Source organism: Numenius arquata, chromosome 4, assembly GCF_964106895.1.
Source record: "Numenius arquata chromosome 4, bNumArq3.hap1.1, whole genome shotgun sequence".
Taxonomy (NCBI): Eukaryota; Metazoa; Chordata; class Aves; order Charadriiformes; family Scolopacidae; genus Numenius; species Numenius arquata.
In genome coordinates, this window is record NC_133579.1 from 5,252,077 (window position 1) to 5,268,927 (window position 16,851).

Here is a 16,851-nt window from a genome sequence, read left to right on the forward strand (position 1 = left end):
TTTCAGTCCCAGGTACTGAATAATTCAAGTATTTCAGTAGTGAATAGTCCTTCTCTCCTAACGAGATTCTTAATATCTTCCTTAGCACAGAAAAAAGATTTTTAAAGTTTATTTGTTTTTTTTTTACATAGGAGATAAAGATATTTGGCGTTGCATAAATTCCAGTGGGGAAAAACAGAGAAGAAAACCCCCACGTTACTAAACCATGTCTTTAAGCACTATCTCAACACATCTTTTGAATACCTTCAGGGATGGTGCCTCAACATTTAAGCATTTTAAGGCTCAGTCAAATCTAAATTTAACCCACTGTCAATTTGGCCACCTGAGCCTGGGAGAGTCTTCTGCACATTAAGCATCCTCAAAGGCTCTTCAAAATAACCACCACCAACAAAAAATGGCAGAAAGTCTGAAACGTATCTTCTTTTCTTATGATCGTAGGCATTAACAACACTATGGCAATCAACTATGTATATTTAATATAGATTCTGAGCAATATCAATGCCTATAGCCTCCGTATCCTTCTTTGCAAAATTAAAAAAGTACAATTTATACAATTTACTCAGCCCAGGTCATAATAAGACTATAAAATTATGTCATTATCTGAACAAAGTTTATGACCAAAAAAAAAAAAATCACCCTGAATGCGATCCAAAACCTATTCAAATCTACGGATATATGAAACTGTTGCTCTAATTTTTCCATAGTAGTTTTTCCTCCATGAAACAGTAACGTCCGTCGTAGATTAGAGGCTATATTTTTTCCTGAATATATGATGCTCTGTGTACTCACCCAGCTTCCAACCCCCACTGTGTGAGAACTCAACTCTGAAATGTTCTATGCTGCCGTGCTGATCATTCTTTTAGTTTCATCTGTAGGAGTGAGAGAGCTTTCTCTCATTGCCTCATTCAAAAGAAAGCTCCTTCAAAGCCACCTGGGGCCAGAAGAGGTTTTGCCATTAATGTTACTGGGTTTTGAGCACAGCCTCAGTGTAATGAAATTACTTATTTTACCAGCTTACTTATCTCGGCTGCCCTCTTCTTCCTCATTGAGTTAGGTAATTTGGAGGCACTTGAGGAAAAAAAGATTCTATACGCTTAAAGAATGGGAATATGCTAAATAATTAATACACTGGTGTAAAACTTCACTTGTCTTGCTCACTACATAGACAGAACACAGAAATATTGCTGAACATATTTTGTTGCAAACGACCCATTTGTTAGAACGTGGAGGGCAAAGCAGAGCTCGTTATCACCCGCAGAATTATAGACTCGGAAAATTGCATAGCTTCTATTCTGATAGCTTCAGAATAAATAGCACCCTAACAGTTAGCCTGAAGAGTATTGACAAGGGCCTGACTTGGCATGTCTGGCCCATGTAAGCCCTTATTATAGGAATAATCTATAGTTATGTGGTGGAATAATTAGGGTTCAGCTGTTCCTGGAAACCTCCACCAGAAGAGCTGAATGATTCAGCAGCGCACCCTCTCTCTCAGTTGGGGCTTCTGAAAAGTTATCAATTCTCCAGAAAGTCCAGAGGACACGGATTTCCCTCTCCCACCTTCATGTGACTGTATATCGTGCTTTACTGCTAGTAAAATCAATAAACACAGGTGGGCTGGACTCCCTCACTACTGAAGGGTGGCCTGGCTATAACTCCTCACTCGCAAGGTTGTGTGTGAGCTCTGAGCTGACATCTTCAGAAGGATGGGATGTCATTCAGGGGGACCCGGACAGGCTGGAGAGGTGGGCCCAGGTGAACCTCATGAGGTTCAACAAAAGCAAGTGCAGGATTCTGCACCTGGGAAGAAACAATCCTCAGTATAAATACAGACTGGGGGATGAGGTATTAGAAAGCAGCCCTGAGGAAAGGGACTTGGGGGTGCTGATGGACGAGAAGCTGGACATGAGCAGGCAATGTGCTCTCGCAGCCCAGAAGGCCAATCACATCCTGGGCCGCATCAAAAGAAGTGTTGCCAGCAGATCCAGAGAGGTGATTCTGCCACTTTGCTCTGGTGAGACCTCACCTGGAGTACTGTGTGCAGGTCTGGAGCCCTCAATATAGAAAGGACATGGACCTGATGGAGCGGGTCCAGAGGAGGGCCACCAAAATGATCAGAGGGCTGGAGCACCTCTCCTATGAGGACAGGCTGAGGGAGCTGGGGTTGTTCAGCTTGGAGAAAAGGAGGCTCCGGGGAGACCTCATAGCGGCCTTCCAGTGCCTGAGGGGGGCCTACAGGAAGGCTGGGGAGGGTCTGTTTACAAAGGCCTGCAGTGACAAGACGAGGGGCAATGGCTTTAAGTTGGAGAAGGGGAGATTTAGATTGGATATTAGGAACAAGTTCTTTACCATGAGGGTGGTGGAACACTGGAACAGGTTGCCCAGGGAGGTGGTTGAGGCCCCTTCCCTTGAGATATTCAAGGTGAAGCTTGACGAGGCCCTGGGCAACCTGGTCTAGTTGGGGGTGTCCCTGCTGACTGCGGGGAGGTCAGACTAGATGACCTTTGGAGGTCCCTTCTGGCCTGGACCAATCTATGAATCTATGAATCTGTGTTCTAAGAAAACTCCTGCTAGAGAAATAAGCAGGGCAATATCTACTTTGTGTTTCCAAAGAGGTTAAATCATTTACTACATAATGATATAGACTTGCCTAGTTCGGGACATGCCCCAAAGCAGACAGGCAGTTGGCTATGGAATTTTACTGGTGCAAATAACATGACTTTAAAGGTTGGTTGGCATTAAGAGCGTCAAAACTTGGCTACAGATGCTTGTAAGCAGCGTTCAGATGCTTTTAGATAGAGAAAGAGAGGACAGAAACAGAAAGACCTTAAAGGTTGAAGCTGTAAAACATTATTCATGTTTTACAGCTGTTGAAGCAGAAAAGATTCCATTCATTAAGTATTAACCTCGAGTAAATACTTAAGTGCATGTTAGTGATTGGAAACTGATCCAAGACTTCTTAATTCCTTGCCATGGTCATGGACTATCCTCTCTTCCTAATTTAGTTTCAGTCCTGCAATAGGACAGGGAGACTATATATAACATTTCCACATGTACCTAAGATGTGGTATCCAGAGGACCGACCAACAGCATGAATATGGTGACTGTATAACAATCCTTGAAGATTATTATGGCGTCTTTCCTTATCCTCAGGGAATACTTGTTGGGGATTAGTTCTACCCCTGCTGTTTTCAACAGAAACACCAACCGACTTGAGTTCTGATCTTCCAGGTTATGCACAATTTTTTAAAAATCTTTGGATGGTTGAGATATCTGAGAAGCTGTGATGGTACGAACACAACATGAGTAATGAGGTTGGCAGTGGGTGGGAGCCAGCCAGAGAGCCTGTCATTAGGTGGTTAGCCAAGACATTTATATACTCAAGGATATTTGGAAAGGAGGTTAGAGAAGAGGAAGGTCTGAATATGAGCCAGAATGTCTGAATAACTGATCATTTTGCCAGTAAGGATTCAAATATAATCTGGGATTGGCAGTTATGGGGAAAGGTCTCCACAGCAATGACTCAAGACAAATTAGACAAATCCATGGTGAATTGAGCTACAAGTGAAAGGCCGTTGCTTTGACAATATTAAATACTGGAACTTCATGTGAGCATGAAAAAAATGTGCACCGCTCTTATGACTGGAAAATCATAAATGAAATATCAAGTTTGTTTATAAGAACTGGTATTTCACTTCTGTTCTGAAGGAAGTTTGTGACACCATGAATATTACCTCCTTCATCTTACATTTTATATGCGTCTAGATGAGGCTTTTAAAGCTACCTCTTTACAAATGGTGCATATAGCCTGGTGGGATTTTCAAAAGTTTTTTGATGCTTAACTGCCATGGAAATCATTTGGACTAGGCTTCAGAAAGCTTAACGACAGATTATCTTGTCCACAGGGCAGGCTAGACAGGAACGCATCTAGGCAGGTTTTGAATATCTCCAGAGAAGGAGCCCACCACCTCTCTGGGCAGCCTCTTCCAGGGCTCTGCCACCCTCACAGGAAAGAAGTTCTTCCCCATGTTTAGATGGAACTTCCTGTGTTCCAGCTTGTGTCCGTTGCCCCTTGTCCTGTCACCAGGCACCACTGAGAAGAGCCTGACCCCATCCTCTTGACACCCACCCTTTAGATATTGATAAGCATTGATAAGGTCCCCTCTCAGTCTTCTCCAGGCCAAACAGACCCAGGTCTCAGCCTTTCCTCTTCAGAGAGATGCTCCATTCCCTTGATCATCTTTGTAGCCCTTTGCTGGACTCTCTCCAGCAGTTCCCTGTCCTTCTTGAACTGGGGAGCCCAGAACTGGACACAGTGCTCCAAATGCAGCCTCACCAGGGCAGAGCAGAGGGGGAGGATGACCTCCCTCGACCTGCTGGCCACTTTCTTTTTAATGCACCCCAGGAGACCGTTGGCCTTCTTGGCCACAAGGGCACATGTTGCTGGCTCCTGGGAAACTTCTTGTCCACCAGGACTCCAGGGTCTCTCTCTGCAGAGCTGCTCTCTAGCAGGCCAGCCCCAACCTGTACCAATATGTGGGGTTATTCCTCCCACTCCAAGATGGAGATGGCAGATTAATTTTTCAGGAGACTGACTGTTTAGATCCAGGTTGACAAAAAGTCTTAATTCCCAGAGCAGCATATTTGAACAGTCCTATGTGTGATCCAAAGAGCGAATTTCACAAGAAGAGGAATCACATTTCTCCCACATCACTCACCTTATTCAAAGCAGACCTACTTCCACGTATCACAACTTTAAAATAACCCGGCGGAGCCTGTATCTCTGCGCTGCACCAAGAGCCCTGCTCGGTGAAATACATCCAACCAACGCTGAACGAAACAGAAAACGGTTGTGTCTCAGTACATTGGAAAAGCCTTCGGCACTTGTGATTTCCTTTCCTTTGAACATGAGCAGAGTCCATTTTCCATGCTGGTTTCTTCTTTGGCCTCCCCCACTGAGTCTGCTCTGAGGAACGTTCACAGGGATTACTGGTGTTTGGAAACAGGGGAATAGCACTTGGAGAGTGGAAGAACAGTAGAATGAGTTCCTCGGCTTATATCAGACTTTCTACTTCTTCTGAGAAAATTTCGACCTGTTTTGAATTTTATTGAAATCCTGATCGTAACGAGGGATGCATCCTCATTCTTTTGATCTAATGTGGCCTAAAGCAAATTTAAATATTAAGGATACCTAGGGAAAAATTAGGGATTTCCACTGCTTTTTCTCCCCTTCTCATTCAAACTTTATTACCATTCTAAAACACAATATAAGCAGTTGTCCCACTTTTATTCTAAGTGGTACAGAATATCTATTTCCTATTTTTCTAGCAACCAGATATACGAAAGACCATCAGGAAGGCTTATATTCTACTTTCACTATAGTGAACTGTATTTTTTGTTCTAAGCTCCTTTAGAACCCAGCTGAACTCCAATGGAAACAGTGCATTTTTACCACAATCTTGACAGAAAGCACTTTGGTGACTCCTCCATCTTCAGAGCCCTCTCTTTGCCTGGCTGCTCACCAGAGACAAGTTCACCTGCAGGAACCTCCAAAGAGACTCTAGTTTTCAAAAGACATTTTGGAAGAAAACAGGCCCGTAACATCTATGTGACTGGAATCTCAACTTCTACTGTTCCTCTGAAAGGCTTCTCACTGGAACGAACAAACCAGTTTATTAAATAAAAGAGAAAAAGAAAAAAGTCTTAAAATCCCATTTAACACAGTTTGGTTACTGAAGACAGCAGAGAGACACTGATTATTTCTCACTTATTAGAAGTAAAAATAGAAGCTCTGATTACATAGGGACTTTGTGTTTCTTTACAGATAAGGATTAAGATTAAAAGAGATTCTCTTTCTTCTCATGACTGTTGTGTGATGAGTATCCAGATAATGTAGTTTGGTCCCAAACTATAGTTTCAAATATTAATGCTTTCCCTCAAAGTCATGGGAACTAGTCCGGAAATGAAAGCCTACTGTCTGTTCCATCTGTATCAGGCCCACAAATGGCCTTTAAAATTGGCACACGATTATACTTATTTCCCTATGTTTCCCAAGCTACCGATTTTGCAGGGTGTGTTGACAACATTCCAAACACTGACCCTACTTCTTAATACATGAAAGCTTTATGTATTTTCCAATTTCAGAACAGCGTCTAGTTGTGGCTAAACATTCAATAAAGCTTTACTTTGTCTTGAATTTGAACTCAACCGTCACTCAACGCATTCTGAAGTGCATTACAATGCGAGGAAGTAGCACCGCTCGGGATCGGACGTTATTTCTCTCTTAATCTGGGCAATACTTTGTCATTAACTTTCACGGTGATGCACTGACAATAGTTAATGCTGTCCTGATGTTCATTTGCTTGCAATCAGGCCCCGAATTGGTTTGATTAGACCTACTGTATGGCTGGTTGATGACAAAACCTCATTGATTACACGTGGTCTGCTTCTCATTTCCAGTCAAGCTTTCTGTCTCGAGACATGAATAGTTTCATTAATTAGGTGACCTAAACACGTTGACAAGCATTCAAGCTTTTCCGGTTCTGGCATAATAATCCCAGTATTATGGACTCATTCGCTGTAGTCGATGAAAATCTGGTTATTCATTTAAATGAAAGCAGAATCAAAACCCATTGGTGTCCTTTATATTTGATTATGCTCCCAGAATATATCCAGTGCCATTTCCTCCTACTTTTAGAGGCTGTTAGGCTTCACAAGGAAAGATACCAATTGTTCATTCTGGATGTTAAAATCCCTTCTGCCCCAATAAAGAAATCTAAATAACAAGAACAAAACATGACTAGCTAAAACCTAGAGCTTTAAAAAAGGTTCTGGATGCAAGTCAAAATAATAAGAATTTACATTGGGTCTTCTCGAAATGATGCATTTGTTTAATAACACACCAACTGTGCTAAATACTTGGAAAAACTAGTCAGATCTTCAGGACATTTCATTGCTCTGTTGATACTGCTCAGCACTTGCCTCATCTTGCACTCCTCAGAGATGCATTTTCAAATCTTTTTGCCAAATTAGGGCTATAGAGCATTTTTTTTTAGATGCTACCCTTAGTGCCAAGATTAAAACCAATGGAAGAGACCTCCCATCTGTCTTGTGACTGGAAATGGGCTCTTTTCCCCCCAACAGCACTCTATTCATCTGCCTTAATGCAACACAAGCCACTAGTAATTTAGACGTGGCAGAACCTGTACCAGCACTGAATGTTTCTCTCAGGGAGCAGCAAGAGTGGGTCCACTCCCCAAGGGAGGACAAGCCAGGACCTGCTGGCGAACACAGCCACAGCCCAGCGGCCTCCCCTTGGTAGGACCAGGGTGACAACGGGTTCTGCTGACACCCAGGGATCATCAGACAAGATGAAATATTGAATCAGGTGCAGGGTCCATCCAGAAAGCCCAGTCAGAAACAGCAGAAGATGGGACTAAAGGCTACCCATAACACAGGTTCCAAGGTCCACCCAGGAGATGAGGCTGGAGCCAGGAGCTGCCCAGGCCTGAGCTGAAATGCTGCCCCAGGCCCATGGCCAGCAGATGCACGGGTGAGGCTGGTTTGGGTAATTAGGGATTGTCAGTGCCCTCAGGACCCTGGCAGCTCCACAGAGGGAACTGCACACAGAAATGAGGGGTGGGGGGAGAGGGGCAAAAAAAATAAAGTACTATCTGGGAAAGCAGTTTCAGAGAATTAAGATTTCTACAAGGAAGAATGGAGTAATTGTCAGCAATTCCACTTCATTAGCATAAGCAAAGTATGAGCATCATCTAGCCATAGTAAAAGTAACTTTATGAGTAACATTTAAAAGGAAGTGTCTTAACTTTCAAAGATCAGCTGACACATACTTTGATGTGAGGCAAAGATACATTATTGTTTTGGAATCCTGGACTCACACTGTGCCTCATATGACCTCTAACATGTAAGTGTAGCAAGTCCCTTCGCGGACATTTTGACTTTCAAATCATCATGATAGCAATATTTTCTCATGAAAATGAGAAATTACTGGACAACACCCAAGTGCTACCACAGTATAATTGATGTATTTCTCAGAAGTGGCTTCAAAAGCACTGTTCCTCCGGATATAGCCCCACCAGGGCAGAGCAGAGGGGGAGGATGACCTCCCTTGACCTGCTGGCCACACTCTTCCTGATGCACCCCAGGATGCCGTTGGCCTTCTTGGCCACCAGGGCACACTGCTGGCTCACGGTCATCCTGTTGTCCACCAGGACTCCCAGGTCTTTCTCCTCAGAGCTGCTCTCCAGCAGGTCAGCCCCCAACCTGTCCTGGTGCAGGGGGTTATTCCTCCCCAGGTGCAGCACCCTACACTTGCCCTTGTTGAACTTCATAAGGTTTCTCTCCACCCAACTCTTCTATGCACAGCAGCAAACAGGTGACAACCACTTCACACTTCGGTCTTCAGACAAGGGGATGCCAGAAACCGTGGATGTTTTGGACCTTTATGGGGCAGGAACAGCACCGTGGGGCCAGAAAGGGATTTTCAAGCCTGTCTTCTCCCTTCTGCCAGCCTTCAGAAACTACAGCTGCCCACAGCCAGGGACTACTGCTCATGCAGGCTTCAGTTTCCACTTGGTTATTGTCGGCAATGAACCCAGATTGGGCCTGGATCCTCAAAAAAAAAAGAAGATTCCTTTTACAAACGTATTTCTAGAAGTTTAATTTCTATTCTCCTGCAGCAGAATTCCTACAGCAGATGTACTGAAAAGGTGAAAGACCCCCCAAATGCCCCAAAACTTATGTCTTGCTTAGAAATGATGAGATGTGCAGTGGCCATACTATGAATGGTTTTATTGCTGTCTGACATTTTGTAATACATTGTTACCATTCCAGTCTTTAATAGGTGGACTAAAAAAATAAACCCTAGATCTAAAAGTACACAGTATTAGTTTAAACCCATAATCAATACAGCAACTGCTATATATGCTACACAGGCACTTTACAAGAAAAAAAAAGAAGGGAAAAGTCATTTAAATCCATGTTTCGGGTATATTTAACATTAAATTCCTAAGGTTACTCCTAACAAAGTCAACTACCCACAGAGCTGCTAGTTTGACTGTTTCCAAACAAAAGCTCAGCGAGAGATTCTGTGTATGGCTGTACTTATAGGTAATATTTCAAAGCAGTAACGCTCTCTTGTGCTTAATGAGACAATATATTCTTCATTTGAAAAACGTGTGCAATACTCAATGCGGAAATTAAGTTCATTTTTAAAGTGTAACACAAGGATAACCAAATACGTACACTATATACAGGGCGTTACAAAGTTAATAAGGCTGCTTAGTCTTTTAAATCTGGCACATGGTACGGACAGGACGCACACACACACACACACACACACAAGATGTTGCGGATATTCCCATGAAAGTCCCAATTTAAATCCTCGAAGAAATGTCACAGCTACTTTGAACACTCCACGGGACTTTCAAACCGAAGCAAAAAAGTTATTCCTAAAGTAGCTCCATTCTAGCCATACAGGATTTCTAGCATGGAGATGTTATTTCTGCAGAAAAAAAAAACCCATAAGAAATGGCTACTTGATTGGCCTCTGCACAATCTGAAATTTCTCACCGGTGTTAACATCTGTGCGACCACGCAAGGCTGTATATTCATCTATACATACATCACAAGAAAACATAAAGCCACCTCTTCTAGCAGGAAAAGGGAAACATTCCTAATAATACATTTTCTTTAGCAAAACTTGATTGATATATACAGTATATATATAAAAAAAAAACCCTACACAGTTGTCAGCATACAAAAATATGAGTTCAGTATCTTTTTATACTTCAAAACCTACTGATGAAAAATCCAGGTATCCTGAGACAGGTATGTAACTGTGCATCTAATTTACCAATGCCAGTGTACTGCTGGAGTACAATTCCAAAAGCACTACCTGCTTTTATCAACAAGTACAGAGAGAAAATACATAGGGCAATGCATTAGCTTGAGAAACTCTTCTCTTTTCATAACGTTAAACAAAAATGGTGCAAAATATGCGCGAAAGGCTGGCAGACATATCCATGAAGTAGCTGTAAAGTAGAGTACAGAACAATATGTATATATATACTACAGTTACTCATTTCACAATTAAAATGAAAATAAATGAAAGATACTTTTCCTTTTTGTTTTGAGTATCACGCTTAACCATGATGTGTATACTCACATTCAGTCAATTGTCTTATTTTTTTTTAATATATATATACACACACACACACACACACTACATCCGACAATGAATTAATAAAACAGAAAAAAAAAATCACTGTTGTTTGCTTGTGAACATCTCTGGGTAAAAACAGATCAATAAAACTGGTTCATTTTTTTCCATTAGGGGATTCTACCAAATTATAAATGAAGTATGATTGCTATAAATCCTCATCAACTTAAGTTTAACTGTTTTGGCTCTAAAACAGTAGAAGAGCAGTTCTGACCACTACTGACTGCATTAAAACAAACAAAACCCACCCAAACAAACAAAAAACTGATGCACTTGCTAAAACCCAGTGAAAGCCATCTAAAGTGCCACTGGAGGTTGCAACTATCTCAATGGACATAAAATCGGTTGGTTGGTCCAGCTGACAGCAGGAATATTTACTTTAAAATGGATCCCTAAACACAAACACGTTTGACATCTAGAAACTGGAATATATGTGGGTTTGTATTCATTTACATTTACAATCTACAAGAAAAATAAGTGTTACGGAATACTTAATTTGGGGAACTAGGCTGAATCGAGGCTCATTTCAGAGATTAAAGACTGTGCAGCATCCTGTTCTTCATAGATGATGGTTACAAAGATAGGCCAAACATCATCAGCTCTACCTTAAAATCAAAATGTATGTTTTCTCCAAGCATGAAAACCTACGGCAACTTAGCTGTTCCTTGGCACTTAACCCTCCTTCCCTGGCTGTTAAATCTCCTATGCATCCCCCGTAGACTATCACTGACTGACGGCAGTCGGTATTTGGTAATGTATGTCTCTAGATCCTTGAATTTATTCCCAGAAGAATTACACTTGTCTTGGATGAAAAAGCCGAGTTACATACAGAATGCTTTCCCTAAACCAGTGCAACACATCGTTGTAAAAACAGGCTGCATAATCTGTTGCTGTAGAAGCAAGGATTTAACAAGGTATGGGTGTTACAGTTCTTGTAAATCATCACTCTCGGTCATCTCTTCCTGTCATCTGTGAGACTAAAAATTTATGAGAGGATAAACCTACTGTGATGAGAATGGATTACTATTTTTTTTTCACTCCGCAAGTGCACCTTGCCTAAGGAACAAAGGCATCCTCTACATATACTGAGCAAGAGCTGTAATAATGAACATACGTAAATCTATAATTTAAGAACGGACTTCTTAAATGTCCATCTAATGTTATCAGAAGGCAGATGTGTCGGAACGCACAGTGTGCTCTGAAAACAGAGGGGCGAGAAAAGCCATTTGAAAAGCTGCACAGTTTCAAGCAAACACTGGCTTTTGGAGGAAATTGAGACATCAGGCACCCACCTTTCATAGACAGTGGGTCATTTTTGCCCAATTTCCTCTGGAAATCCTATCTTTATGTGCCACCTGTAATCCCAGAAAACCAGGGTTTAAGTTTCTCACACCCTTTGATGCCAGGCTAAATGGATATGTTATTCTGCAGTAGGGGTCACCAACAAAGCTCATAGCGCTATATGAATTTTTGAAAACTGCCTCTGGACGGGAAAAAAAGAATAAAGAACCAAAAATGAGATACAAACCCATGAGGTCAAGCCATGAAACATTAGCTAACGAACCTGATCTGGTGACTGGCTCGTAACTATTTGTCCCTCAGAGTTAACAAATGTCTATTACCACATGCTTTTAACAACGAGATAAATGAGGTACCATATTATACAGGGAGACTATTTTGACATATTTGCTCTGCCACCATTTTCAGTGCAATAAAAAAAGCGACGATCAGCTACAATAACGTGTGTGCATGTGACAGATTTTGTCCTCTAGGTTATTTTACATCAGAGAGGATTAGCAGCTCCATGCAGCTGACCTGCCTCCTAGTGAAAAACCCAAACTCACATGTGGGCAAATCTCAGAGAAGGATGGACCATCCTTGGCATGAGGAGGTTACGGCTTCTCTTGTCCTCCTGATGCCTGAACAAGCAGAAACGGAAACGTTTTTGGCTCTTTTGCCTGGAGTGGGAATTACCTTAAGCCAATACTGCCTCTCTGAATAAATCACATCCAAAAGTATGAGATTATGACTAGAATAGCAACTATAGAAATCGTGACTCATTCTTATGTACGAGCATTAGGTCATCCTAGACAAAAAGAGTAAGTTTCTAAAGAGTAAAACTCTGCTTTCTGGGTTTTTTTAATCAGGAAGATTATAGTCCCACAGCTTCCAGTAACTCTGAAAGAGTGTAAACTTCAAAGCACAAAGGAGAAATTGTTACTGAAGTGTTTGTTATTGCGTGTCTTTGTCACATTTTAAGGCAAACATTCTGTATTTAAGGTTGGACCAGTAATTGATATGACTACATAAATATATACATATTGAAACTCACATATATGCGCAGACATATATATCTGTGGATATATAAAAATATTTATTTTCTTAGCAAAGTTAAAGTCTGTGTAAAAACATTAAGAATACTGAAAAAGGTAGGAGCTTTAATTCCTCCTTTGGAGAAAAGTAACAAGTCCCCTAGATATCCTATATAAAAAACACTCTCTGCAAGAGTGCAGCTCATTCTGAATTCCCATTTCATTGTGGATTAATATATTTGTTGAAGATTTCATAAATAATTAGATAATATGCAACAATTACGTTGTGAGGTTTGATTGCTACAGCATAGCTATAGGTCGTTGTACAAAAAATAAATTTTATTCAGACAGTATATGTCCTGCTCTAATAGAATGCATAGCTACCGCTACAAGTAGGACTATTTCAGAATATAGTTTGTGTTTTAATGTGTTCACACATGAAACCTCATTTGGGGACACTTTGTCTGAAAATTCTTTGGCCAAAAGAACAGCCAAATGCAGCTACATTTTCCCTGGGCTCTCTAAATACTCAGTACAACTTCAGAATAAATCTATAATAATTATCACTCCAAAGAACTGCAACGCTATACAAACCAATTCTGACAAAATATGGGAAATGGTAGCATAAAACAGCAAAACCCCGAACTACGCTTCAACTTAAACCACGGACGTTTCCAGTTAAACGTAGCAAAACCGCCTCATCCTCGCCATATGTGGATTTGCCAGTATAGTACTATACAAGAATATACACAACTCTGGAAAACTCTGAAATGCAGAGGCACAATAATCTAAAACATCCATTAGACAGAGTCTGAAATTCAGTCTAACCGTGGATGAAGACCAGACTTACCCTTCTTCTCCCTCATTATAATGGCAACTGAAAAAGGGCAAAACTTCACCTCATATGCCATACAGGTATTCCTTTCTAAATGAGTATGACACCAGACTGCTTCAGACATGGCTGAGTTTACTGATTACGAGCACTGATTGCAGTTTGCCCGCAGCCATTAAACACAACGCTTGAGATGAGTTTTCCCATCTTTAAACCTCACTTACATTACGTCCTCCAAACAGTAACGTCATCGTTCTGAGAAATTCTGATGGTGACGGGAGAAAAGGGATTATCAAAAGGGTCCCATATGAAGTTCATGCTCCTCATCAAGCCTAGTTTAGGCGTTTATTCCTTCCACAAGAAAGCATTCTATATAGTGGACAACTGAAGTCATTCTCTCTGAACAAAACATTTGTTCTAGCTGCTGGCTATACCTAGCGTGTGGCTGAACAAGACACATCAAATAAATCCGATTCCAGTGTAAAATTCCCAAGGAAGATTCCTGTTCTAGTGTAAGGCTGGAGTGCCAGAAATGCTTTCTGGAAGCCATTTTTCAATGACAATGGAGAATACGTAGGGTATTTTCTTCTTTATCCTGAGTAAAAGATTTTTTTTTTTTTTTTTTTTATTTATCAAAGCCCTAGGCACGTACTGCTACAGTGCAGTGAGATTTCGTCATACAGTCCCAGTATCCTAAAGGCCATTATTGGATTATTTTCTGAAGCAGTTCTCCTCATTCTTCTCCAACAGGTGGTGGTGGCTGGCACAGCTTGTATAATCTGACAATGACAAAAAAAAAAACCAAAGCAACCGTTAATCTGAGAGCTTGGTCATTATTAAAATGGATACATTTAAGGAGCAAAAAATAAATTTAAGTCTTCCTGCACTGCCAAACAAGAGGTACTGATTTCAGTTTAATAACACTGATATAAAACCAGTAAATTCTTATTCATGAGCATGAATTTTTATGTTGAAAGTGGTATTATTAAAATATGCATCTATAAGCAATCATATAAAGACACTCCAGTCTAGTCAAGTTTCCACATTTCTGCACTGAAGACCCCATTCTGGAGGTCTCCACCAAGTCTCCACTAATCCAATTACCCCTTTTTGCTCCAAATGTCTAAATTGGACATTGCAATTGGCATGCCTGGCCAATGCAATTGCCTCCGTTTTTGTTCTGTTTTGTTTTGGCACAGAGTCAGACCTCACTCTAACACAGTTCCCTATAAAACTGATGCTGCTTGAAGAACCTAAGACAGATGTCAGACACATGACATGCCAGCACGGAGATTTCAAACTTTCTCCCTCCTCGTTGCTACGTGTATGAAGTCGAGACCAGTTAGACACAGTTCAAATAACTACCTCGGTACAGGCTGAAATAGCCACTCCTTCATTTATAGAGGCTTTTGAATTTCTATTAAACCTTTTTGCATGGACTTGGTTATTACAGAATCATTGAATGGTTTGGGCTGGAAGGGACCTTAAAGATCATCCAGTTCCAACCCCCTGCCATGGGCAGGGACACCTCCCACCAGACCAGGTTGCTCAAAGCCCCATCCAGCCTGGCCTTGAACCCCTCCAGGGATGGGGCAGCCACAGCTTCTCTGGGCAACCTGTTCCAGTGTCTCACCACCCTCACAGCAAAGAATTTCTTCCTAAGATCTCATCTAAATCTCCCCTCTTTTAGTTTAAAACCCTTCCCCCTTGTCCTATGGCTCCCCTCCCTGATCAAGAGTCCCTCCCCATCTCTCCTGTAGCCCCGTTTAGGTACCGGAGGGGGCTCTAAGGTCTCCCCGGAGCCTTCTCTTCTCCAGGCTGAACATCTCAAACTCTCCCAGCCTGTATTAGCAAGTGTTTGAAACTTTATCCTAATGTTAGGAATACTGAAAAAAAGAAAAAAGGGGCAATCGTTCTGACCTCGGGCTCTCTGTTCTGTACATATGTCCAGCATACAGTGTCTCCCCTGCAACCACAGCAATTAGAACCAGTAATAGACATGATCTCATTTGGAGATTACATATTTTCCTCAGGGAAAGTGTATCATTGAAGGAATAGCAAAGAGAAGAGATTGAGGATGGCATGGCAAGGAGAGAAAGCATCAGAAGCCAAAGGTGAAGAGATAATGACACAGCATGTGCATTAACACTTATCATGAAGAAACTCTGATATTGAAATACCGAAGCAATAGATAGCAGGTTTGGTAGGTCTGGCTACAGGCAGGCTGGTGAATCGTCCACTGGTTTGGGAATTAGGAATATTTAAGATGCTCGGGGTATCTGAGTTTTCCAAATGTATTTTTCAGCTTTGCCTGGTAAACATCACATTAATTTATATGACTCCATTGTATTGAGTTATTTGATTCTGTTGGTGTCATAAAGCAGTAATATTGAAAGCTGGCAAAAGACAGATAAAATTACTGTCAGAATCTCATCTAAGTGCCCTGGTTTCAGCTGAGATAGAGTTAATTTTCTTCGTAGTAGTTGCTGTGTTTTCAGATTTGGTACACAGGAATGTCAATAATGCATATTGTTTTAGTTGTTGCGAAGTGATGTTTATACTAGTCAAGGACTTTTTTTCAGCTTCCCATAGAAGCTGAGAAGGAACATAGAAAGAACAATGGAATGGCCCATGGAATATTCCATATCATAAACATCATGCTCGGTATGTAAACAGGGGTTGGCCCGGGGGTGGGAGGAGGGAATCCGCGATCTCTTCTTACAGCAGGCAACCAATTCACCAGGTGGCGAGAGTGACTTGTGTCTTATATATTCTTTTACCATTATTATTATTATTGTTATTTTCCTTTTCCATTATTGTTCTATTAAACTGGCTTTATCTGAACCCATGAGGTCTGGGGTTTTTTTTCCCCCCTTCTCCTTCTTTTCTCCCTCTTCTCCCTACCCTTCTTGAGGAAAACGGGGGGATAAGCGAGAGGCTCTGTGGACCTAGTTGCTGGCTGGGGTTAAACCATGACATCAAGTAATTGCAGTGGCATTAGTTCTTGATGATGATTTAGCGAAATCTAATTTCTATGGAACAACGTGCAGAGAAACTCAGACCCAAGTACCAAGGTCTGTGTATTCTTCAGGTTAAAATGGTAAATATTAAGGTTACTTGTCTTCAGAGCAAGTGACACGTGACAATTATGAGGCAAACTAACAAGGCTGCATAAATCCCTAAGGAGCTACAGTTGCTGAAGACAGTATGGAGAAGAAACAGCCTGGTCTGGGTCAATATATACGGAACAACTATTTGAGATGGTACGAACAGATCAGCTGAGAAAAGACAGAAAATAGTGGCAACTGCAGAGAACTGAAGACATTGTCAAGTGATGTTTAATGGAGCCAAGGTAAAATTCTTTACAAGACAAAGAATTGAGAACCCCCAGTATCATTTACCATCTGCATCAAAAGTACCACTCCTGCTGCTGACTATTCTGACTTAGGTGACTTCTCTCTCTAATGGTG

General features: G+C 41.4%; 1 protein-coding gene across 1 annotated transcript in view; it reads right to left on the reverse strand.

The window, feature by feature from the left end:
* Positions 1–14,012: 14,012 nt before the first annotated feature.
* Positions 14,013–16,851, reverse strand: part of PREX2 (phosphatidylinositol-3,4,5-trisphosphate dependent Rac exchange factor 2) — a 190,951-nt gene continuing 188,112 nt past the window's right edge. The window contains exon 40 of the mRNA XM_074146851.1: positions 14,013–14,160. Coding sequence (XP_074002952.1) covers positions 14,115–14,160 — 46 coding nt within the window. The 3' untranslated portion in view covers positions 14,013–14,114. The remainder of the gene's footprint in view (positions 14,161–16,851) is intronic.